The 25,479-nt window shown below is 55.0% G+C and overlaps 1 protein-coding gene across 3 annotated transcripts; it reads right to left on the reverse strand.

Annotated features, from left to right (window-relative positions):
• Positions 1 to 516: 516 nt before the first annotated feature.
• Positions 517 to 3,620, reverse strand: LOC125556640 (putative cyclic nucleotide-gated ion channel 9). 3 transcript variants are annotated; one of them, XM_087523690.1, is made up of 5 exons: positions 3,453 to 3,620; positions 3,173 to 3,383; positions 1,894 to 3,065; positions 1,708 to 1,819; positions 517 to 1,634 (listed from the first exon to the last, which is right to left on the reverse strand). In XM_087523690.1, the coding sequence occupies exons 2-5, from the start codon at positions 3,227 to 3,229 to the stop codon at positions 729 to 731; spliced, it is 2,247 nt and encodes a 748-aa protein (XP_087379816.1). In that variant the 5' UTR covers positions 3,230 to 3,383; positions 3,453 to 3,620; the 3' UTR covers positions 517 to 728. The 3 variants fall into 3 exon arrangements, with proteins under 3 accessions (XP_087379816.1, XP_087379815.1, XP_048575283.1); XM_087523689.1 differs by having other exon boundaries at positions 3,168 to 3,383; XM_048719326.2 differs by lacking the exon at positions 3,453 to 3,620 and having other exon boundaries at positions 3,168 to 3,445.
• Positions 3,621 to 25,479: the final 21,859 nt, after the last annotated feature.

Below are 25,479 nucleotides of genomic sequence, written 5' to 3' on the forward strand. Positions count from 1 at the left end.
CCTGCTTGATTGATCTTGATGAATATGAGGATTACAAGAGTTGATCTACCACGAGATCGTAATGGTTAAACCCTAGATGTCTAGCCTGTATGATTGTGATTGCCTCTACAGACTAAACCCTCCGGTTTATATAGACACCAGAGGGGTCTAGGATTGTACAGAGTCGGTTTACAGAGGAAGGAATCTTCATATCCGAACGCCAACCTTGCCATCCACGCAAAGAAGAGTCCCATCCGGACACGGGAGGAAGTCTTCTGTCTTGTATCTTCATGGCCCATCAGTCAGGCCCACGTTACATAGCCCGGACGTTCGAGGACCCCTTAATCCAGGACTCCCTCAGCACCCCCTACCCGAGATCGACCGGTTCTGACACCGACACTCTTCTCATATCAAATTAAATTTGGAAAAGTGGTGGTCTCTTATCGACACTCTTCCAAACAGAAAGTTGTCATGTTTCACAACTAAAGTTGTCATTTTTGGATAAATAAATTTGACATCAAAAAACGTCATGACGAAATTGCTTCGTGCCACACGTGTGGCACTTATCATATATACTAATCTGGTTCTATTCCATATTGTTGAATCTCGTGTTCTCGCAAGTAATGCATGATTATGTTAGTGCAAACAACCAAATACGAGGAACACTGCTATTTCTTGTGTAGAGAATAGTCAAACTGTCAAAGTCACAAAGCTTTATCTCGATAGTACTATATGCAACCGGAGGCAAGTCAATCATCAGCGCCGAAGTCCGGCTCACGCGGCTTGGGCACGGGGACATGGATCATGATATCCCCTTGATCCCGCTTGGTGGACCGCTGCCTGTGCACGCCGCGCAGCGCGTTGGCCGCGAACCGTGACACGAGTATGGTGGTCTTGAAGCTCGACGACCGGCCTTCCTCCTCCTCCCTGCGCCGCTGCTCGGCCGCCTTCCGCTTGAGGTGCCGGCGCCAGGCGGCCTGGACGTAGGTAGCGGCCCAGGTGCGCCACTGCTGCGAGTAGAAGCGGAAGGTGTGCTGCACCTGCTTGCTGTGCATGCGCCGGAACTGGCCCGCCACGAACTTGAGCTCCTCGGCGTGCAGCGCGAAGGACTCGACCTCGGAGAGCGCCATGACGGTGCGCGTGGAGGAGGGCAGGCTGACCCCGGACTTGGGGTCCAGCGCCCAGGTGAGCAGCTCCTCGCCGCAGAAGTCGCTCTCCTGGAGCATGCTGCGGTTGAAGAAGCCGCTCCGGCCGCCGTCCGTGGTGATGCTCTCGAGGCTGCCGCGGATGATGAAGAGCATCTGGTCCACGGGGTCCCCCTCCCGGATGATGTAGGTCTGCTCCGTGTAGAGCGCCGGCTTGAGGCGCTCGCAGATGGCGTCCAGGAGGCGCTCGTCCATGTTGGCGAACAGCGGCACCCTCCGGACGAGGCCCAGGCAGAGGTGGCGCTTGATGTCGCGGCGGAGGTCCTTGGGGAGGTTCTGGACCAGGGCCTCCTCGTCCACGCCGCGGGTGTTGATCCACTTGTACTGGTCGTAGCGCCGGACGCGGTCGCGCAGCTCCATAGGCAGCAGCCGGTGGTGCATCCACTGCTCCGAGTCGCGCCGCTTCACCCGCATCTCCTCCAGCCGCACGGTCAGCGATTGCAGATACGTCTGCAATTCGATTCGATCTTGTGAATGAATGATGAATTCGATCGCCATTAATTAGGATATATAGATTGTTGACCTGAATGTTTCCGATGAGCATGGCCATTAGGATGAGGCCGAAGGTGGCGAGCGTAATGGCGAAGAGCGACTCCCCGGTGTAGATGGTTGTCTTGAGCCCTTGGCCCAGCGTACTGTTCGACCAGATTAATTAGTGAGAAACTACAAGCAAAATAATGTTGTCTTGTTGAGGGAGTAATTTTGTTACCTCAAGTTGGCGAGGCCCCACCAGAGGCAGAAGAGGAGCTTGGTGGTCATGTCTTTGGAGGTGGTCACGTCCGACGTGACGGCCGACGAGTACATGCCGTAGTCGAAGGGCATCTCGCCGTCGTCGGTGGGCTGGCAGTTCTCGGTGATGACCTGCCTGATCACGGTGGTCCACTCCGTGTACTCCTCGTTGCTCTCCGTCTTGCCGCAGTACATGTAGATCTGGTTGCACCCCGGGAACTCGTTGCACGAGAAGCGCCAGCAGTCCGTCACCCGCTCGATGGACAGCAGGTACCAGAAGGCGCCCACGATGTGGCTGGCCAGCATGTACCACAGCAGGTAGTAGGCGGCGCCGGCGAGGGCCGTCTCGGCGAACACGCCGCTGGTGCGCTTGAGCTCCGTGGACAGCGGGTATATCCGGACCAGCCGCGGCACGTACTGCGCGATGATGATGGACAGCAGCCTGTCCTTGGTCTCCAGCACCGCCGTCTTGTCCTCCCGGTACAGGAACTTCCAGATGACGATCTGCGGCAGCGGGAGCACGGAGAAGACGTCGGCGATGAAGAAGCGGCGGCAGTAGCGCTTGGCGATCTCCACGGTGTCGATCACCAGCTCGCCGCGCCCGAACACCCTGGAGGAGGGCGCGATGAAGGCGGTGCGGAACTGCAGCGCGATGCGCGCCAGGAAGAAGATGTCGAACAGGGTGCGGATCACGGCGGTGGAGATGGCGAGGCTGTGGTCGATGCCGATGCACAGGTTCGTGTTCTTCTCCCCGGGGAGCTGCTCCTCCCTCACCCGGGGCCCGTAGAAGAACATGGGGTCGATGGCGATGGAGATGATGCAGGAGATGAGGAAGCTGCGGTTGAGGCGTACCAAGATGCGGTCCTGCGGGTCGAAGATCTTTTGCGACGTGTTCTTGAGGTCCTCCTGGAACACGGCCGCCATGGCCGCGCCCGTGCGGATCGACCGGCCCAGCGTGCGCAGCTGCGCCGAGCCATGCGTGATCACGTCGCGCGCCAGGAGCTCCGGCTGCGCCAGCCGCCGCCGGGACGCGCCCACCACGCCGCCGTACCCGATGTGGAAGGCGGACCGGCGCCGCTCCCCGCCCCCGCCCCCGGCCATGGACGACTCGTACGACATCCCGCTCGCGCTCGCGTCGTCAGCAAGCCTAAGCTATATATACGAGGCAGAAACCAAACGTCCATGCATCCATATATTATCCCCACCAATCATATAAGGGATCCCTCATGAGATGAAATGCATCCGGCATCTGACCTTACGAATTTCTTCTTGCCGCCGTCGATGAATCGCGTCTTATGCCGGGCACTGCCGAGCATGATCTGCTAGCCACCAAGGAGGCCGCTGGCTGATTCCATTCATTCAGAGCACTGTGGACATGAACGAACCAGAGGCTCGTTCGTCCCCTCCTCTGGATCCTGCGTGCACAGCAGAATTCTGCCGCGGAAGCAAGAACCAGCCGAGAATTCCTATCTGCAATCAAAATTATACCCGTAATAAGAACAACAAGAAGCCTCTCGAACGGATGGCAAGAAGGCGAACCTGCAATTAATCTCCCCTCTCATTCATCAGAAAGGAAGAAAATCCCAATCGCTCGCTCGCTCGCTCGCTGCATCGACCGCAAACTTTTCGCTCCCCGTTTACAGGGCTAAGCGGGACACTGCGGCTGATGCGGCATGCGGCAGTGGCTGGCCGCCACACACCGCTATAATTAGCGCGGGCGTTTGCGGCAGCCCGCATGCACCCGCCAGCGGACACTAGTATTCATCAGCATCAGCTAGAGCTGCATTAGCTCAGTGCAAAATTCAGACAACAACATGGTCACTGAAAATTCAGATAACAACAACATGGATGCTTATAACTATCAAAAGTTCGGATTTTAGCAATAGGCAAGAACGGATCCTTGCTCCACTCTAATCATATACATGCATGCATTAAAATGATTAATTTTCCTTTCACATGCCCTCCTCCCTCTAATTACATGCATATATGCACTAAAAGACGAAAAGTTGATGTCATCCTAGATTCTTTCATTTTTCAAATTTCAAAATGTTTTGTAGCTCAAACCGTCGCTTCGGTTGAAAATCTTCTTCACAAAAAAAAATCTTCTCGACGAGATCTTCGAAACTAGATCTCGTGTTGGTATATTTTGATGACTTTTTTTCGGACCAAAAGTTACCACATCTGGACTACCTAATTTATCACATTTGTCATACATAAGTTACCGTGTCATTTACAGAAATGTTTTCGTAGGTGTGTTTTCAGCAAACTTTTATCCCAGGGTCAAAAGGTGATTATGATGTTTGTAGTAAGTTATCAGCTTTGTTGTGTATATTATCATGTTGCAGAAAAGTTATCGGGGTATGTTTTTCAACAATTTTCATTAACTCGGTCAAAATTTACCGCGATATTTCTATACGAGTTATCAGCTCTCATGTGTGTGTATTATCATGTTGTTTACACGTGAGTTATTTGGAGGTATTTTTTAACAATATTTTTCCTTGGTCAAAAAGTTACCACGTCTGGATTAAGTAAGTTATCAGCTCTATTGTATATATACTATCATGTTATTTACACAGAAATTATCAAACAAACTTTTATCCCGGGTCAAAAGTTACCGTGGGTTTGTAGTGAGTTATCAACTCCATTGTGTATAATACCGTGTTATTTGCACACAAAAGTATCGGGAATATGTTTTTCAACAAATATGCCCCCCCCCATCCGCGGTTCACCTAAGTATCAGGTATGCAGTGCTTCTATTACCATGATATTCACGCAAGCGTTATCGAGGTTATATTTTTCAACAATTTTTCCTCGGGGTCCAAGTTATCATGGTGTTTGTACCTATCATGTATATGATGCGTTATTACCATGATGTTTATACAAAAGTTACCGGGGGTACATTTTGACAACTTTTTTCCTTCTGGTCAAAGTTGTTGTGGTGTTTGTGCCTAAGTTATCAGGGTTGCCATGCAGAAAAAACCGTGTTGTTTACACATAAATTCTCGGGGAGATGTTTCAATAATTTTTTCACCCTTAGTAGAAGTTACCATGACATTTATGTTGGAAATATGCCCTAGAGGCAATAATAAATTAGTTATTATTATTATATTTCCTTGTTCATGATAATCGTTTATTATCCATGCTAGAATTGTATTGATAGGAAACTCAAATACATGTGTGGATACATAGACAACACCATGTCCCTAGTAAGCCTCTAGTTGACTAGCCGGTTGATCAATAGATGGTCACGGTTTCCTGACCATGGACATTGGATGTCATTGATAACGGGATCACATCATTAGGAGAATGATGTGATGGACAAGACCCAATCCTAAGCCTAGCACAAGATCATGTAGTTCGTATGCTAAAGTTTTTCTAATGTCAAGTATCATTTCCTTAGACCATGAGATTGTGCAATTCCCGGATACCGTAGGAGTGCTTTGGGTGTGCCAAACGTCACAACGTAACTAGGTGACTATAAAGGTGCACTACGGGTATCTCCGAAAGTGTCTGTTGGGTTGGCACGAATCGAGACTGGGATTTGTCACTCCGTGTGATGGAGAGGTATCTCTGGGCCCACTCGGTAGGACATCATCATAATGTGCATAATGTGATCAAGGAGTTGATCACGATGATGTGTTACGGAACGAGTAAAGAGACTTGCGGTAACGAGATTGAACAAGGTATCGGGATACCGACGATCGAATCTCGGGCAAGTATCGTACCGATAGACAAAGGGAATTGTATACGGGATTGATTAAGTCCTTGACATCGTGGTTCATCCGATGAGATCATCGTGGAACATGTGGGAGCCAATATGGGTATCCAGATCCCGCTGTTGGTTATTGACCGGAGAGTCATCTCGGTCATGTCTGCATGTCTCCCGAACCCGTAGGGTCTACACACTTAAGGTTCGGTGACGCTAGGGTTATAGAGATATTAGTATGCGGTAACCCGAAAGTTGTTCGGAGTCCCGGATGAGATCCCAGACGTCGCGAGGAGTTCCGGAATGGTCCGGAGGTAAAGAATTATATATAGGAAGTGCTATTTCGGCCATCGGGACAAGTTTCGGGGTCATCGGTATTGTACCGGGACCACCGGAAGGGTCCCGGGGGTCCACCGGGTGGGGCCACCTGCCCCGGGGGGGCCACATGGGCTGTAGGGGGTGCGCCTTGGCCTATATGGGCCAAGGGCACCAGCCCCAAGAGGCCCATGCGCCAAGAGAAGAGGAAAAAGGGAGAGTCCTAAAGGGGGAAGGCACCTCTGAGGTGCCTTGGGGAGGATGGACTCCTCCCTCCCCCTTGGCCGCACCCTTCCTTGGAGGAAGGGGCAAGGCTGCGCCCTCCCCCTCTCCCTTGGCCCTATATATAGTGGGGGGAAGGGAGGGCAACCATACCTAAGGCCTGGCGCCTCCCTCTCCCTCCCGTGACACATCTCCCTCCTCCCACAGCGCTTGGCGAAGCCCTGTTGGAATCCCGCTACTTCCACCACCACGCCGTTGTGCTGCTGGATCTCCATTAACCTCTCCTTCCCCCTTGCTGGACCAAGAAGGAGGAGACGTCGCTGCTCCGTACGTGTGTTGAACGCGGAGGTGCCGTCCATTCGGCGCTAGGATCATCGGTGATTTGGATCACGACGAGTACGACTCCATCAACCCCGTTCTCTTGAATGCTTCCGCGCGCGATCTACAAGGGTATGTAGATCCACTCCTTCCTTGTTGCTAGATGACTCCATAGATTGATCTTGGTGACACGTAGGAAAATTTTGAATTTATGCTACGTTACCCAACAATTTATACATAAGTTATCGGGTCCCAGTGCACAAATTACCATAACATTTGCACAGAAGTTACCGTGGTATGTTTCAACCCAAATAGTCCCTCATGTAAAGTTGCCATGATATTTACAACGAGGCTACATGGCAAAGTATACAACTCGTTGTTATATGGGAGACTACAAGACAACTTGAGGAATCCAAAAAAACACAAGAAAAAAATGTTTTTTTGGCTCATATGAAAGTGAAGAAAAGATTAACTGTCATATTTCTACTTATTGGACAACAATCAAGGCAGGGTGAGTTGGTCAATACACCTTTGCTACATCGTAGGGGTCGTTGGTTCGAGCCCCACTTTAGACAATTACTTTTTCTTGAAAATTTCACATAAAAGGTTGATATGCATAACATCAAATATGTGATGTGCATGGTCATAGACACCACAAGCAAACATTTTCAAACTCATTCACCATACCATAGCTCTTCTTCACTGCCACTAAATTGCTCAGAGAAAATAAAAAGTGCTATCATTAGCGCTCGATGAGTGAATCAAAAGGATGCACAGACAATCGAATGGAAGAAGATAATGCCTTGAAATTAGTTTCATGGACAAAGCACGAAAACTATCAAAAAAAGTGTTTTAATTGTGGTGACGTCACTCTATAGGTCAAGTATGATGATTATCATTTACCTTAATAAGATACGTGTAGTGGTGTGGTGGTTCCCCGTGATAGGTATTTGCCAGGATACTCGAGTTCGAACCCTGGCTGTGGCAATTTATTTTTTTGCCCACGATTGCAGTTTTGAAATGAAAAAAGCGAAAAGAAGGAATCGGGAACGATCGGGACTGGGAGCGATCTGGTCGTTCAGATCTTTCTAGCAGTAGTACCATTCTAGGATGCTCATAAGTGTTTTAGTAATCAGGTGAAAGATACTACTCCCTTCGTAAACAAATATAAGAGCGTTTTTTAAAGGAACACACTGCATTCCATTAATTAACATGTAGCTAGCATGCTACGTGAACAGGAACTCAAATGGTACCAACATTCTAACTCTCAATTTATCCTGAAAGGTGATTCGAATACTAGATATTTCCATGGCGTCGCCAATAGCAGACACCGGAAGAAACTTATTCATTCACTTCAACAGGATGAGGGCACAATTGAGGGACATGAGCAACTTAAATCTTATATCACTAATTATTATAAAAATTTGTTCGGAGCCCCAGAGGAAGGAAACTTCTCGATGGATGAGTCTCGAACAGATGACATCCCTCAGGTTTCTGATGAGGAAAACAACCTTCTAACAGCACCATACTCTGAGGAGGAAGTTAGAAAGGCAATTTTCCTAATAGTTGTCTACCTTGCATAAAAAAGGTAGGCATATCCTAGACGGAGTTGTTATCCTTCATGAAACTGTCCATGAATTACATCAAAAAAGTTGAATGGGGTCGTACTTAAAATAGACTTTGAAAAGGCTTATGACAAAGTCAAATGGCCCTTTCTTCAACAGACTCTCGGAATGAAAGGATTTTCTGCAGAGTGGCGCGTAATGATCCATAGCTTCGTTTCAGGAGGCAATGTTGCCATTAAGGTCAATGATGACCTTGGCCACTATTTTCAAATGAAGAAGGGATTGCGACAAGGTGACTCGATATCGCCCATGCTATTCAATATAGTGGCGGATATGCTAGCAGTCATGATTGAGCGTGCCAAGGCTGATGGACAAATTGATGGGTTAGTAAATCATCTAGTTGATGGTGGCCTCTCCATACTTCAGTATGTTGATGTAAGTGCATCTAGTGCCACCCCTAGTTGGTTTTGGAGTATTGACGACAAATCTGGTTGAGGGACTAATGTGTTTGTGAGAATTGCAGGATAACATAGGTAGTAGTCCCTCATTGATTCAGTTTACCTACCGGAGATGACCCCTAAAAATGTATGAAGACATTGACGACAATGGTGGTATGTGAAGATATTCATATTGAAGACTATGACATGAGAAGACATTGAGTGAAGACTATGGAGCGCGAAGACTGAGTCGTTTCGTTGTTTCCTTTTCTTCTTTGTTGAGTCATAGGAACCACCGTACTGTTAGGTGGGGTCCAAGTGAACAAAGTCAGAGTGACTGAAGTGATGCTCAACCCAAATCCTATGTCTTCGAGCGAAGACAATGAGAGTAAATCTTATCCAGAGCTGGATGAGTCAGCTTTGCTTGCAGCCCAAGTAAAGTTTCCGTGTGTGTTTGAAATCTGACCGTTGGAACACGTGTCAATTCCTTAGTGACCCAGGGTCATTTCAGACATATCAGGTCGGGTTGCCTAGTGGCTATAAATAGCCCACCCCCTACACCATAAATTGGTGGTTGCTCAGAGTTAGTGCACGGCTTTTGTCGTATTGAGAGCAACCCACCTCGAAGCCTTTGAGAGAGAGAAATCCTTGCGAGGACAAAGCCCAAACACCCAGAGCCAAAGAGTGTTAGGCATCACTGAAGTCTTTCTGTCTGCGTGACCTGAAGACTTATTACACTTGAGGACTGTGAATCCTCCAGCCGGTTAGGCGTCTCGTTCTGAGCATCCAAGAGTCATTGTGGATCGCCAGTGAACGAAGTCTGTGAAGGTTTGGAAGTCTACCTTGAAGACTTACCAGAGTAATTGGGCGAGGACTGGGTGTCCTTAGCTCAAGGGGAATAAGGTGAAGACGTGGTCTTCTGAGTTGAATCTTAGCCTCCCTAACCAGACGTACAGTTGTCACAGCAACTGGAACTGGTCCAACAAATCATGTGTCCTCAATAAGTGACTGGTTCTATCCTCTCCCTCTCTTTACTTAGAGTTTGTCTTCGTGAAGTCATTGTCTGTTTGCTGTACCTATTTGTCTTCAATGTCTGACTATTTTCGTAGTTTGGCTTCATACCTTCTTCCATCTTGATCCTTACTACCTAGCTGCTGTTAGTCTTCGTACTTTCACCTTATTGCATACTTGACTATGGCTTGCTTAGCGTAGTTTATCTTCCGCTGCATATCAATAGGGTCATTTCTATTTTTTGTCTTCGAAACTACCATGTTTTGAAGACTTTCATAAAAATCGCCTATTCACCCCCCCTCTAGTCGATAACAAGCACTTTGAATTGGTATCAGAGCAAGGTACTCCCTTGTTCTGTGTTATTCGGTTTAACCACCTGGAGTTTTAGCTATGTCGACTGCAGGGATAATCAAAGTCTCCGCTGCTTGCCCCGTCTTCGATGGAACTGAATATCACTACTGGAAGAATAAGATGCGCATGCATCTTGAAGCCATTGATGTCGACCTCTGGTATGTCGTCAAGAACGGCGTTCCCAAGACTGGTGAAGGTGTCACTCCTGCTGATGTCAAGAAGTTCATTCAACTGGATTCTACTGCCAAGAACATCATCTGTGGTCATCTGACCAAAGGACAGTATGGCCGTGTGAGTGCTCTGGAAACGTCGAAGCTAGTCTGGGACTGGCTGTCCAAGGTCAACGAAGGCGTATTAACCCAGAGAGATCAAAGGATCAGTGTTCTTCGCAACCTCTTCAACCGCTTCAAGAGAAACGACAATGAAAATGTCCAGCTCACGTTTGATCGCCTCACCGACATCACAAATGAGCTTCGTGCTCTTGGCGCCACTGAGATTACCAAGCATGAAATCGTCAAGACACTACTAAGATCACTTGACAGCTCCTTTGACACCCTTGCCCTCATGATACAAGAACGCCCTGACTTCAAGACACTCGATCCGTCTGATATACTTGAGAGGCTCAACACACATGAGTTCCAGCTATCTGAGAAAAGAGATATCTATGGTCCCAACTATGGCCGAACTCGCGCTTTGAAGGCAAAAGTTGTTTCCTCATCTGAAGAAGAATCTGACTGCAGTTCTGATGATCCTGAAGACATTGGAAAGGAACTTGCTATGCTTGTGAAGAAGTTCCAGAAGTTCACTAAGAAGAAGGGCTTCAGAAAGTCTTCACGGTCCAGCTCAAGAAATGATGAAGCTTCCACTCATGACTACAAGAAGAGAACATGTCACAAGTGCAAGAAACCTGGACACTATATCTTTGAGTGTCGGCGTTCTGGGAACGGGGGTCCCCAGACTTGCCTGCCTGCGGCCTGCGGCGTGGCTCAAAGGGGGCCTAGCACGTCCCATCTTCATCAACACAAGACCCAAGACCCTCACGAGGGGCCAAGCCTCGCGGGGCGGACGACGCGGAGCTTCCTCAGGCGCGGCCTCATCAGGCTGGCTCACGAGGAGGCGGAGAGATCAAGGCGGGGTACCTCACGAGGTGCCATGACGCAAGCCATGACGACCAAGGGCGCCAGGCGGGTGCCAGCCCGCGCAGTGTCCTCCTTTCCTCTTTGGTGCAAAGGGAGCAAGCGCAGGCGAGAGTATCAAACAAAGGCATCCGCTTCGATGCAACGAGACCAAGACCAGTCCAACGGTAGGGAAGAAGTCATTGTGGAGCCCAGGACGGCGTCACCACCAGAGCCTTTGGCAGGCGAGGACCAACTTTAGTCAGGATAAGTGTACCAGATGTTCCCCTTCAAAATGGCCAAGTGTTGGCGCCCTTCCCACTCAATATTTGGGAAGAGGCCCAGGGCCTTTGCCTATAAATAGGACTAGCCACCCCCGGGGTAGAAAAGGACGAAGGGACACAGAGAGAGATCCAGAGACAGAGAGAAGCATCGATCCAGAATCTGGGCAAGCAGAGAGAGAAAGAGAGAGAAAGGTGACTGAACTCCTCCTAGCAGTTCATCGCCCCAACCAAGAGCAGACCCTCGCGAGGCTATTCTCCCTTGTATTGTTCATCATCATCAGCCCAAGAGGCAATCCACCACACCACACTGGAGTAGGGTATTACACCGCATCGGTGGCCCGAACCAGTATAAACCTTGTGTTCCTTGTGCTGTTCTTTCGATACCTTAGATCTTTGCGAGGCGGAGGGTGCAAGTAGGTAGGAGGCGTAATCTCCACGCGCACCCCAGAGTTCGAACCTCAAGGGTCTGCCAGAACCCGAAATCCGACATTTGGCGTGCCAGGTAGGGGTGTGCCGGAATTTGTCTTCCACCGCTCCGTTCTCCTCCGACCATCGCGTCCATGTCTGACGCTCATCGGGCCCGCGCCGAGCGCCGGGCCGCCCTCGCTTCCCGCGTCGCCCAGACGGCTTCCGTCGGCGGGCGTCCTCGCCGTTCCCCATCACCTGCCGTCAACGCCGCCACCGGTCCGGCGGGGAACGAGCAGCAAGCGTCGTCTCAGCATCCGTCCGTGCGGCAAGACGGCCGCACCGCTACTCCCTCGCTCACACCAGCTGGTTCTTCGTCCCGCGCGCTCCGCGCACCCATGGAGGCTCAAGCTGCGCTCATCGCGGAAAACGAGCTCCTGCGCTACCGTCCCGTCGACGACGTCTACGAAGAATGGCTCGACCGCGTCGCCGAGCTCGTCCGCGCCGCGGGGGGCTCTCCCGCGCCGTCCGTTCCGCTGCACCGCACCCCGCCCCGCGCGGGCGACGAAGCTCCGGGGGCGCACCAGCCGCCTCCTCTTCAAGAAGACGCCATGGCTCCAAGGCGCGTGACCCCTGGGCGGAACCCGCTTCGTCAGGTGCCAGCGCAGCAAGAGCGGAGCTGCCATGAAGTCCCTCGCCCGCAAGAAGCTGCCCGGGCGCTCCCTGCTCCGGCGCGTGGCGACCATGCTCCTGCTCCCGCGCGTCAAGACCACGCACTGCTCCCAGCTGCAGCGCATGGTGACCCGCAAGACCAAGCTCTCCTCCGCCAAAGGCCTCCCGTGGCCACAGCAGGCTGCCGTGCCTTCACCGCCGAGCTGCGCAGCGTCGCATGGCCCGGCAAGTTCAAGCCAAACCTGCCTCCTCGCTACGACGGCACGACCGACCCTGCGGAGTTCCTCCAGCTCTATGAGCTGGGCATCGAAGCTGCCAACGGAGACGAGAAGGTCATTGCGAACTGGTTTCCCATGGCGCTCAAGGAAGGGGCCCGCACCTGGCTCCTGAATCTGGCTCCAGGCACGATCTCTTCTTGGGACCAGATGCGCACCCGCTTCATCGCCAACTTCCAAGGTACTCGCGACCGGCCGCCTGCCGTGGGCGACATGCGCCGCATCAAGCAACAACCCGGGGAGACCCTGCAAAAGTACATCCAGCACTTCAACAACGCGCGCCTCAAGATTCCCAAGGTGTCCGAGGAGGCCATCATCTCAGCCTTCTCCGGCGGCGTGCGCGATGTCAAGATGAAGGAGGAGCTAGCGAAGCATGAGGACCTGTGCACTTCCTTGGAGCTGTTCAGCTTGGCGACCAAGTGCGCCAGAGCTGAGGAAGGGCGTTTCTCCCTCCTCGAGCTGCCTGCCGCAGACCCAGAAGAGAAAAAGCCCAAGGCCAAGGACGTGAAGCGCAAGGGGGCTGCCGTGCTTGCGGCAGAACCAGACACCAAGCGGGGCAAAGATCTGCCCGAATCCTCCAGGGGCAGTCGGTACTGCGTGTACCACGACCTCCACACCCATAACACCAGCGAATGCCAAGAGCTCCGAGCCGTGCGAGAAGGAAGGATCGGCCGTCGCCCTGACCGCGTAGAGCAGGGCTATGGTCGAGGAGGAGGAAGAAACGCAGGACGCTGGGAAGATCGCGATCAACCTCGTGAGGATCGCTGGCGAGACCCGCCTCACGAGGGAGGCTGGAGGGATCAGCCTCGCGAGGATTGTCCGCAAGGCAACGCAGGCCTCCCCCCACTGCCACCGCAACCAAGGAGAAACGAGGACCGCCATCAAGATGAGGGGGCTGGGGGCTTCCAGGAGCCGCGCGCGATCGCCTGCATCCTGGGCGGAGCTCAGGCCCCAGCCTCTCAGCGCATCTTCAAGCAGTTTGCCCGCGAGGTGAATGCAGTCCTCCCCAAGCTTGAAGCAACGCGCCCTCTCAGGTGGTCGGCGTGCGCCATCACGTTCAGCTCAGCAGATCAGCTCAAGTGCGCGGCCACAGCCGGAGTCCTCCTGATGCTTTGCTCCCCAGTCATCAGCAACGTACTGGTCACCAGGACCCTCATCGATGGCGGGGCAAGGCTCAACGTCCTGTCCGTGGAGACGTTCAACAACCTCCAGGTGCCCTATGACCAGCTTCAGCCAACCAAGCCTTTCTTCGGAGTCACCGACAGCTCCACGGTCCCGATTGGGCAGGTCCGCCTCCCCGTCACCTTCGGAGCACGCAACAACTACCGCACCGAGCTCATCGACTTCGACGTCGCTCACATCCGCCTGCCCTACAACGCCATCCTCGGGTACCCAGCGCTGACCAAGTTCATGGCCATGACTCACCACGGCTGCAACGTCCTCAAGATGCCAGGGAGTGGCGGAGTCATCACGGTGCCCTGTGAAGAGAAGGACGCAGTGTGTTCCCTGGAACGAGCCTTTCAAGCCGCGTCACTGGAAGACCCGGATCGCGGAAGCAGGAGGCTTCCTGAGACCACCCCCAAGAAGAAGAAGACAACGTCCGGACCGGCCCCTCAAGAGGCAGGCCCTCAGGGCCCGCGTCTACCCAAGGGGAACCTCCTTCCATCATATAGGAAAGCGCGCCTGGCGCCCTCCTCAGGCAGGGCTCGGGGGCTCTCCCCTGGAGGGCCACCGACCTGGCCAAGGTCACGAGGGAGGCGCTTGGGCACCACGTGGAGGCGTGTTTCGAAGCACGTTTCCCTCAAGAAGGAGCAAGGCAAGGAGGGTCAGACCCTCAGGAGTTCGTCAACAAGGCCAGTCAAGAACTACAGGAATCAAGAGTCATGAGAGGCTGCCGCCGTCTACTAGCTGTGGCTCCCCATCCAGGCGAGGATGGTGGACTGCGCGTCTGCATCGACGTACCAAGGCTCAACCAAGTCACCTCTATGGAGCGCCTTTGGCCCTCGCGAGTGGGGCGTTGCGAGGGTCCACCCCACAGCTACGTTCGCATGCCTTACGGCCTGCCGAACGTGGCTGCCACGTACCAGCGCCTCATGAGGGGCATCATGGAGGCTCAAAAGGCCAGGCGCTCCGCAGCCTTGGTGGAGATGGAGATGATCCGCAAGGAGCCACCAGCGCCTCCGGAGCCTCCCGAGGCCCCTGGGCCTGGGGGCTCGTGAGGATCGGCTTCCGCAGCCCACCGAGTCTGCTGCACCAACACTCCTTCGTCCTCGTCATCATCAGGTGACATCTTTCAAGTTTCATTTCCAGCTGGGAGCGCCCCCCAGGCTACATTATTCCCAGGCCACGTGGGTCCGTCCCTGCGGCATGTATCCCTTTTATTTCATGTTGATTAGCTTGCTTTGTTGGGGGCGCCCCTCGGGCTGCATCACCCCCAAGTCGCTCGGGCCTGACCCGGCGATGTCTACCTTCCCAGCATCTGTTTGAATGAATCCACTCCTTGCGGCTAATGTGTTTGATCTAGTTGCCTGCTTAACTGACGCCAACTGACGGAACTGCTCCCACAACGGCGCGACGCTTGCGCATGGGTCCGTCCCTGCAACGCCGACAAGCCTGAATGGCTGAGCTCTGGCCGCGGCAGCCCCGCATGGCGCCACCTCGTCAAGCCTTCAGTGCCTCACCTCCCCTCGGAAGCAACCAACGGCTGACTGTCAATTGTCATGGCAACCTCTTGTTCTTTCTATGATGAGTCTACAGGATCTCCTAAGGGAGCTGCGCCAGGCAAGGCCCTTGCGGCGCCTCCTTCACTCTCGTTCGCGCGAACCGCTTGCGCGTTAAAGGGGGGGTGTCTGAGCATCGCGACTCAGGGCTCCTACTGGCTCTCCAGCCCTCACCCTCTGGCCTTGACCACGGCATCGCGACCTGGCATACCAGCGACGGCTGAGACCAGCTCGAGGGCCGGGACGTGGAGGTCCATCAGGTGGTGTCGAGGCCCTGGTGCGAGCGGCCACCGCCGGGGTTCCCGCTTCCCTTGTACGCCCACTCGAGGGCCCTGAAGGGGTTGATGCCAATCACCGCGGTCGGCACCGTCGTTGACGCCTACAGGTCACGAAGGTGTGGGTCGTCCCTCGTGGGGTTCACTCCGAGGGGTCCCCTTGAGAGTTCGTGCTCCACGCCGCCATGCCTCCTCAGTCTTGGATTCGCCTTCCTCCCTTCTTCGCCTCCATCATCCCGCACGGAGAACTCCTGGAGCTTTGGCTGCAGCACGCCGGCTGCAGCACCTTCGCGACCGAGGCAGATGTCGCGGTCGTTGCCCCGGGCGAGGTGTTCATGACTCGAGGCTGGGGCGAAATCGCCCGGGGTTGCAGGACAAGGGGCGCCCTCACGATCCACTTGGAGTACGATGGTGCTTCGGTGATGTTCTTCAAGGTCTTCGACGCGAACGGGCGCCGGCTGGAGTGCTGCCCCGGGAGAGGTGGCCAGGACCCTGCCACGGTGAGGGCTAGGCCCGCCGACCGCTCCCTTGGCGGCCCCACAGGCGGCGGAGGTGCCGGAGGATCCAGCGACTCCAGCGAGCTCTTCGCGACTCCGGAGACGAGCGACAATAGCTACGAGCCCACGAGCCGGCGCCATTCCTGGAGCAGGGCGGGCTCGTCTGGCCGTCGCCGACTCTGATCTGGATGGGGTTGGTGCTGGTGCTTGACGGCCCACTGTTGATGACAGCGTCTCTTGCAGGGGCGCGGTAGTTAGCGTCCTTTTAGGATCCGTTCCCTGCGAGGAATCAAAGACGTGCCCCGAGGGGGCTTGTAAGGTGCCTGTGATCCTGCTTGTTAATATAACCCTTGTCGCAGAATCGTGTGAGTTGCTCATTCCGTCTTAGCTCAGTTCTCCCTTTCGAACCTCGCGATGGCTTGGTGCTCTGCGCCGACAGGTCCCAGTCCCAAGGCAACGTCAGCCGTCGCTGGTATGCCAGGTCGCGATGCCATAGTCAAGGCCAGGAGGTGAGCGACCCGGGGTCCGGTAAGAGCCCCCGAGTTGCGATGCTCAGGAGGTCCCCTTTGGCGCTCAAGCAGCCGTCGTTTGGTGAGAAAGGAGAGCGGCGTCGCTAACACGGGATTGCATTAGGTGCGGGGATGGTGCCACAGTAACCGGTGCTTTCGGGCGGTGACTTATCTCGAGGATCGGGGATCGTTCCTGGTGTGTGGCCGGGTCCGCGCGCCGGCAGGGGTGAGATCGCTCGGCGAGGTCCTCGCGTGCCCCTTCCCTCTTGCCTTTGCTCCCTTTCTGCTCTATGTCCTCGGGTCCCGGCCCTCGAGCTGGTCTCAACCGTCGCTGGTATGCCAAGTCGCGATGCCGTGGTCAAGGCCAGAGGGTGAGGGCTGGAGAGCCAGTAGGAGCCCTGAGTCGCGATGCTCAGACACCCCCCCCCCTTTAACGCGCAAGCGGTTCGCACGGACGAGAGTGAAGGAGGCGCCACAAGGGCCTTGCCTGGCGCAGCTCCCTTAGGAGATCCTGTAGACTCATCATAGAAAGAACAAGAGGTTGCCATGACAATTGACAGTCAGCCGTTGGTTACTTCCGAGGGGAGGTTAGGCACTGAAGGCTTGACGAGGTGGCGCCATGCGGGGCTGCCGCGGCCAGAGCTCAGCCATTCAGGCTTGTCGGCGTTGCAGGGACGGACCCATGCGCAAGCGTCGCACCGTTGTGGGAGCAGTTCCGTCAGTTGGCGTCAGTTAAGCAGGCAACTAGATCAAACACATTATCCGCAAGGAGTGGATTCATTCAAACAGATGCTGGGAAGGTAGACATCGCCGAGTCAGGCCCGAGCGACTTGGGGGTGATGCAGCCCGAGGGGCGCCCCCAACAAAGCAAGCTAATCAACATGAAATAAAAGGGATACATGCCGCAGGGACGGACCCGTCAGCCTTCTCCGACGGCGTGCGCGATGTCAAGATGAAGGAAGAGCTGGCGATGCATGAGGACCTGTGCACTTCCTTGGAGCTGTTCAGCTTGGCGACCAAGTGCGCCAGAGCTGAGGAAGGGCGTCTCTCCCTCCTCGAGCTTCCTGCCGCAGACCCAGAAGAGAAAAAGCCCAAGGCCAAGGACGTGAAGCGCAAGGGGGCTGCCGTGCTTGCGGCAGAACCAGACACCAAGCGGGGCAAAGATCTGCCCGAATCCTCCAGGGGCAGTCGGTACTGCGTGTACCACGACCTCCACACCCATAACACCAGCGAATGCCAAGAGCTCCGAGCCGTGCGAGAAGGAAGGATCGGCCGTCGCCCTGACCGCGTAGAGCTGGGCTATGGTCGAGGAGGAGGAAGAAACGCAGGACGCTGGGAAGATCGCGATCAACCTCGTGAGGATCGCTGGCGAGACCCGCCTCGCGAGGGAGGCTGGAGGGATCATCCTCGCGAGGATCATCCGCAAGGCAACGCAGGCCTCCCCCCACTGCCACCGCAACCAAGGAGAAACGAGGACCGCCATCAAGATGAGGGGGCTGGGGGCTTCCAGGAGCCGCGCGCGATCGCCTGCATCCTGGGCGGAGCTCAGGCCCCAGCCTCTCAGCGCATCTTCAAGCAGTTTGCCCGCGAGGTGAATGCAGTCCTCCCCAAGCTTGAAGCAACGCGCCCTCTCAGGTGGTCGGCGTGCGCCATCACGTTCAGCTCAGCAGATCAGCTCAAGTGCGCGGCCACAGCCGGAGTCCTCCCGATGCTTTGCTCCCCAGTCATCAGCAACGTACTGGTCACCAGGACCCTCATCGATGGCGGGGCAAGGCTCAACGTCCTGTCCGTGGAGACGTTCAACAACCTCCAGGTGCCCTATGACCAGCTTCAGCCAACCAAGCCTTTCTCCAGAGTCACCGACAGCTCCACGGTCCCGATTGGGCAGGTCCGCCTCCCCGTCACCTTCGGAGCACGCAAAAACTACCGCACCGAGCTCATCGACTTCGACGTCGCTCACATCCGCCTGCCCTACAACGCCATCCTCGGGTACCCAGCACTGGCCAAGTTCATGGCCATGACTCACCACGGCTGCAACGTCCTCAAGATGCCAGGGAGTGGCGGAGTCATCACGGTGCCCTGTGAAGAGAAGGACGCAGTGTGTTCCCTGGAACGAGCCTTTCAAGCCGCGTCACTGGAAGACCCGGATCGCGGAAGCAGGAGGCTTCCTGAGACCACCCCCAAGAAGAAGAAGACAACGTCCAGACCGGCCCCTCAGGAGGCAGGCCCTCAGGGCCCACGTCTGCCCAAGGGGAACCTCCTTCCATCGTATAGGAAAGCGCACCTGGCGCCCTCCTCAGGCAGGGCTTGGGGGCTCTCCCCTGGAGGGCCACCGACCTGGCCAAGGTCACGAGGGAGGCGCTTGGGCACCACGTGGAGGCGTGTTTCGAAGCACGTTTCCCTCAAGAAGGAGCAAGGCAAGGAGGGTCAGACCCTCAGGAGTTCGTCAACAAGGCCAGTCAAGAACTACAGGAATCAAGAGTCATGAGAGGCTGCCGCCGTCTACTAGTTGTGGCTCCCCATCCAGGCGAGGATGGTGGACTGCGCGTCTGCATCGACGTACCAGGGCTCAACCAAGTCACCTCTATGGAGCGCCTTTGGCCCTCGCGAGTGGGGCGTTGCGAGGGTCCACCCCACAGCTACGTTCGCATGCCTTACGGCCTGCCGAACGTGGCTGCCACGTACCAGCGCCTCATGAGGGGCATCATGGAGGCTCAAGAGGCCAGGCGCTCCGCAGCCTTGGCGGAGATGGAGATGATCCGCAAGGAGCCACCAGCGCCTCCGGAGCCTCCCGAGGCCCCTGGGCTTGGGGGCTCGTGAGGATCAGCTTCCACAGCCCACCGAGTCTGCTGCACCAACACTCCTTCGTCCTCGGCATCATCAGGTGACATCTTTCAAGTTTCATTTCCAGCTGGGAGCGCCCCCCAGGCTGCATTATTCCCAGGCCACGTGGGTCCGTCCCTGCGGCATGTATCCCTTTTATTTCATGTTGATTAGCTTGCTTTGTTGGGGGCGCCCCTCGGGCTGCATCACCCCCAAGTCGCTCGGGCCTGACCCGGCGATGTCTACCTTTCCAGCATCTGTTTGAATGAATCCACTCCTTGCGGCTAATGTGTTTGATCTAGTTGCCTGCTTAACTGACGCCAACTGACGGAACTGCTCCCACAACGGCGCGACGCTTGCGCATGGGTCCGTCCCTGCAACACCGACAAGCCTGAATGGCTGAGCTCTGGCCGCGGCAGCCCCGCATGGCGCCACCTCGTCAAGCCTTCAGTGCCTCACCTCCCCTCGGAAGCAACCAACGGCTGACTGTCAATTGTCGTGGCAACCTCTTGTTCTTTCTATGATGAGTCTACAGGATCTCCTAAGGGAGCTGCGCCAGGCAAGGCCCTTGCGGCGCCTCCTTCACTCTCGTCCGCGCGAACCGCTTGCACGTTAAAGGGGGGGTGTCTGAGCATCGCGACTCAGGGCTCCTACTGGCTCTCCAGCCCTCACCCTCTGGCCTTGACCACGGCATCGCGACCTGGCATACTAGCGACGGCTGAGACCAGCTCGAGGGCCGGGACGTGGAGGTCCATCAGGTGGTGTCGAGGCCCTGGTGCGAGCGGCCACCGCCGGGGTTCCTGCTTCCCTTGTACGCCCGCGTCGAGGGCCCTGAAGGGGTTGATGCCGATCACCGCGGTCGGCGCCGTCGTCGACGCCGACGGGTCACGAAGGTGTGGGTCATCCCTCCTGGGGTTCACTCCGAGGGGTCCCCTCGAGAGTTCGTGGTCCACGCCGCCATGCCTCCTCAGTCTTGGATTCGCCTTCCTCCCTTCTTCGCCTCCATCATCCCGTAGGGAGAACTCCTGGAGCTTTGGCTGCAGCACGCGGGCTGCAGCACCCTCGCGACCGAGGCAGAGGTCGCGGTCGTTGCCCCGGGCGAGGTCTTCATGACTCGAGGCTGGGGCGAAATCGCCCGGGGTTGCAGGACAAGGGGCGCCCTCACGGTCCACTTGGAGTACGATGGTGCTTCGGTGATGTTCTTCAAGGTCTTCGACGCGAACGGGCGCCGGCTGGAGTGCTGCCCCGGGAGAGGTGGCCAGGACCCTGCCACGGTGAGGGCTAGGCCCACCGACCGCTCCCTTGGCGGCCCCACAGGCGGCGGAGGTGCCGGAGGATCCAGCGACTCCAGCGAGCTCTTCGCGACTCCGGAGACGAGCGACGATAGCTACGAGCCCACGAGCCGGCGCCGTTCCTGGAGCAGGGCGGGCTCATCTGGCCGTCGCCGACTCTGATCTGGATGGGGTTGGTGCCGGTGCTTGACGGCCCACTGTTGATGACGGTGTCTCTTGCAGGGGCGCGTGTAGTTAGCGTCCTTTTAGGATCCGTTCCCTGCGAGGAATCAAAGATGTGCCCCAAGGGGACTTGTAAGGTGCCTGTGATCCTGCTTGTTAATATAACCCTTGTCGCAGAATCGTGTGAGTTGCTCATTCCGTCTTAGCTCAGTTCTCCCTTTCGAACCTCGCGAGGGCTTGTTGCTCTGCGCCGACAGGTCCCAGTCCCAAGGCGGCGTCAGCCGTCGCTGGTATGCCAGGTCGCGATGACGTAGTCAAGGCCAGGAGGTGAGTGACCCGGGGTCCGGTAAGAGCCCCCGAGTCGCGATGCTCAGGAGATCCCCTTTGGCGCTCAAGCAGCCGTCATTTGGTGAGAAAGGAGAGCGGCGTCGCTAACACGGGATTGCATTAGGTGCGGGGATGGTGCCACGGTAACCGGTGCTTTCGGGTGGTGACTTATCTCGAGGATCGGGGATCGTTCCTGGTGTGTGGCCGGGTCCGCGCGCCGGCAGGGGTGAGATCGCTCGGCGAGGTCCTCGCGTGCCCCTTCCCTCTCTCCTTTGCTACCCTTTCTGCTCTACGTCCTCGGGTCCCGGCCCTCGAGCTGGTCTCAGCCGTCGCTGGTATGCCAGGTCGCGATGCCGTGGTCAAGGCCAGAGGGTGAGGGCTGGAGAGCCAGTAGGAGCCCTGAGTCGCGATGCTCAGACACCCCCCCTTTAACGCGCAAGCGGTTCGCGCGGACGAGAGTGAAGGAGGCGCCACAAGGGCCTTGCCTGGCGCAGCTCCTTTAGGAGATCCTGTAGACTCATCATAGAAAGAACAAGAGGTTGCCATGACAATTGACAGTCAGCCGTTGGTTGCTTCCGAGGGGAGGTGAGGCACTGAAGGCTTGATGAGGTGGCGCCATGCGGGGCTGCCACGGCCAGAGCTCAGCCATTCAGGCTTGTCGGCGTTGCAGGGACGGACCCATGCGCAAGCGTCGCGCCGTTGTGGGAGCAGTTCCGTCAGTTGGCGTCAGTTAAGCAGGCAACTAGATCAAACACATTAGCCGCAAGGAGTGGATTCATTCAAATAGATGCTGGGAAGGTAGACATCGCCGGGTCAGGCCCGAGCGACTTGGGGGTGATGCAGCCCGAGGGGCACCCCCAACAAAGCAAGCTAATCAACATGAAATAAAAGGGATACATGCCGCAGGGACGAACCCACGCGGCCTGGGAATAATGCAACGACGACGTCGCAGGGGTGACCCGTCGGCGTCGACGACGGCGCCGACCGCGGTGATCGGCATCAACCCCTTCAGGGCCCTTGACGCGGGCGTACAAGGGAAGCGGGAACCCCGGCGGTGGCGGCTCGCGCCAGGGCCTTGACACCACCTGATGGACCTCCACGTCCCGGCCACGGAGGGCGAGCCGTTTCTTCGGCGGGAGAGGGTCTGGTTCCTCTCGAGGAGCCTTCCCCTTCTCTGCCGCCAAGAACCGTCGGATCGGAGCCATCGCAGCAGGACGGAGCAAGGGCCGGGAAGAAGGAGAAGCAAGAAGAGATGGACTGGAAGGGCACGCGCCGTTCCGTACTTATAACCGGCGAAGGCCAACCGTCGGCCTCCACGATCACAAGTAATCATGACCCGCTTTGCATGCAGGGACTTGTCCAATCCGCGCAGTTGCCGAGGCATCATGGGGAAGCGGAGACGCCCACGTCCAATCAACCTCCACGTGGCGCCCAAGGCCGCAGGCTGTTAGGGCCCGCGGCGCTTCGCCCTTGCCCTTTCGCCTCTCTGCACGGCCAAGTCCGGGCGCACCTTGGGCCCGGGGGCTACTGTCGGCGTTCTGGGAATGGGGGTCCCCAGACTTGCCTGCCTGCGGCGTGGCTCAAAGGGGGCCCAGCACGGCCCATCTTCATCAACACAAGACCCAAGACCCTCGCAAGGGGCCAAGCCTCGCGGGGCGGATGACGCGGAGCTTCCTCAGGCGCGGCCTCATCAGGCTGGCTCACGAGGAGGTGGAGAGATCAAGGCGGGGTACCTCACGAGGTGCCATGACGCAAGCCATGACGACCAAGGGCGCCAGGCGGGCGCCAGCCCGCGCAGTGTCCTCCTTTCCTCTTTGGTGCAAAGGGAGCAAGCGCAGGCGAGAGTATCAAGCAAAGGCATCCGTTTCGGTGCAACGAGACCAAGACCAGTCCAACGGTGGGGAAGAAGTCATTGTGGAGCCCAGGACGGCGTCACCACCAGAGCCTTTAGCAGGCGAGGACCAACTTTAGTCAGGATAAGTGTACCAGATGTTCCCCTTCAAAATGGCCAAGTGTTGGCGCCCTTCCCGCTCAATATTTGGGAAGAGGCCCAGGGCCTTTGCTTATAAATAGGGCTAGCCACCCCCAGGGTAGAAAAGGACGAAGGGACACAGAGAGAGATCCAGAGACAGAGAGAAGCATCGATCCAGAATCTGGGCAAGCAGAGAGAGAAAGAGAGAGAAAGGTGACTGAACTCCTCCTAGCAGTTCATAGCCCCAACCAAGAGCAGACCCTCGCGAGGCTGTTCTCCCTTGTATTGTTCATCATCATCAGCCCAAGAGGCAATCCACCACACCACACTAGAGTAGGGTATTACACCGCATCGGTGGCCCGAACCAGTATAAACCTTGTGTTCCTTGTGCTGTTCTTTCGATACCTTAGATCTTTGCGAGGCGGAGGGTGCAAGTAGGTAGGAGGCGTAATCTCCGCGCGCACCCCAGAGTTCGAACCTCAAGGGTCTGCCGGAACCCGAAATCCGACACTGAGTGTCCACAGTGGGAAAATGAGAAGAAGAAGAAGAAGAAGAAGAAGAAGAAGAAGAAGAAGAAGAAGAAGAAGAGAAAGGAATATGATTCTGACGACAAGAAGAAGAAGAAATCTTCAAATTCTTCTTCCAAGTACTCATCCAAGTCTTCATCTCATAAGAAGAGCTCATCTGGCAAGGCTCGTGCTTTTGTTGGCAAGGAGATGGATTCAGAGGAGGAGTCTGCTTCTAAGGAGGCGGAAGTGGAGTCTGAGGAGGAGTCCGACCCTGGCGTTGCAAGTCTGGCTCTAGCCACATCCTATGTTGCCAAGTCCATCTTCAACACTGAAGACAATGACTCCCACACCAACGCTGAAGCTGATAACAAGGACGACCCTGCTCCCACTTACTTTCAAACATCAAGTGAAGATGACTCTGATTGTGAATCCAAACCCAGCTACAAAACACTTGCTAAAATTGCAACTGAACAACAAAAAGCTATGGAACATACTCAAAAACTGTTAGACAAAAGCGATGACCTGTTGGACACGGAAATGACCCGTTCATAGTCCTTAGTTGAAGACATAAAAAATCTTCATGCTAAGTACCAAGAACTTGAAAGTCGTCATGAAACGCTCTCAACCACTCATGAAAAGCTCTCCTATGATTATCTTCAAAGAAAGCAAGAGCTTGAGAAATTGAGAGCGGCTCATGAAGATCTTCAAAAAGAGAATGAGTCACTTCGCGCTCAACAGATCAGTCCCGCTCAGGATGGATTTGAACCACCATGTCTAAAATGCCTTGAGCATGACAACGCTACCTCTGTTGCTGAATGTTCTACTGCTGCTACTGTTGCATTGTCTTCAACTACTGATGTGGTAACTAACCCCTCTGCGGAGGATACCACTACTATTGCTGATGAAAATGCTAGGTTGAAGACATTGCTTGAAACAGGGATGTACAAAAGTCTGAAAGGGCATCAGACACCGTGCGATGTCCTCAAAAAGCAGATTCTGAACCGAAACCCTAGGAAAGAGGGTGTTGGGTTCGAGAGGAAAATGAATGTTGATGGTTCCTACTGGAAGCCTGAGCAGTATCCCAAAACCACATGGGTTGCTGCAAAGGGACCTTCAGTGGATCCATCCACCTTATCTGGCTTTACCTGTGCTAACCCTATTATCATTGATGAATCCTTTGATGCAAACTATAAACTGTTCAAGAATCAGAATGGTGAAGTGTTTGCCCGGTATATTGGTACTAACTGCAGGAATGGGCCACCTATGAAGAAGATCTGGGTTCCCAAAAGCTGTCTTGAGAATCTTCCCGTGAATGTCATCATGGCACCACCTGGGATGAAGACAAACCCCAGACCTACAGGTTCATATGGTCCAAAGGCTTCATACAGACAGAGGACTCACCTGAGTCATCCTAACGCCAATGTTTTGCAGGGAAACCATACTCAGACTTATGAATATGAGCGTGTGTCTTCAAACCGCTATGTTCATAGAACTAAGAACTTTTCTGCTTATTCATATGAGTATCATTCATCTCCTACAAGGCTATTTGCTAGGGCTCCAAAGCCGAAGTTCTCAGATGCTGCACTTAGACTCATTGCTTCTAAGCCACTGATTTGGACTATATTATCTACTGTTTTGGACTATATTGGGCTTTATTTTCCACTTTTATATTATTTTTGGGACTAACCTATTAACCGGAGGCCCAGCCCAGAATTGCTGTTTTTTGCCTATTTCAGTGTTTCGAAGAAACAGAATATCAAACGGAGTCCAAACAGAAAAATCCTTTTTGGAACGTGATTTTCTT

Source organism: Triticum urartu, chromosome 5A (assembly GCF_056163025.1).
Source record: "Triticum urartu cultivar PI428250 chromosome 5A, HENAU_Tu73, whole genome shotgun sequence".
NCBI classification, from domain to species: Eukaryota; Viridiplantae; Streptophyta; class Magnoliopsida; order Poales; family Poaceae; genus Triticum; species Triticum urartu.

Excerpts from the sequence above, each read along its gene's own strand:
- LOC125556640 (XM_087523690.1), bottom strand. The coding sequence starts at position 3,229 with ATGCTCGGCAGTGCCCGGCATAAGACGCGATTCATCGACGGCGGCAAG. Across the intron at positions 1,820-1,893 it reads TGGGGCCTCGCCAACTTGAG|TACGCTGGGCCAAGGGCTCA; the intron begins GTAACAAAATTA and ends CTGGTCGAACAG. Across the intron at positions 1,635-1,707 it reads TGCTCATCGGAAACATTCAG|ACGTATCTGCAATCGCTGAC; the intron begins GTCAACAATCTA and ends ATCGAATTGCAG.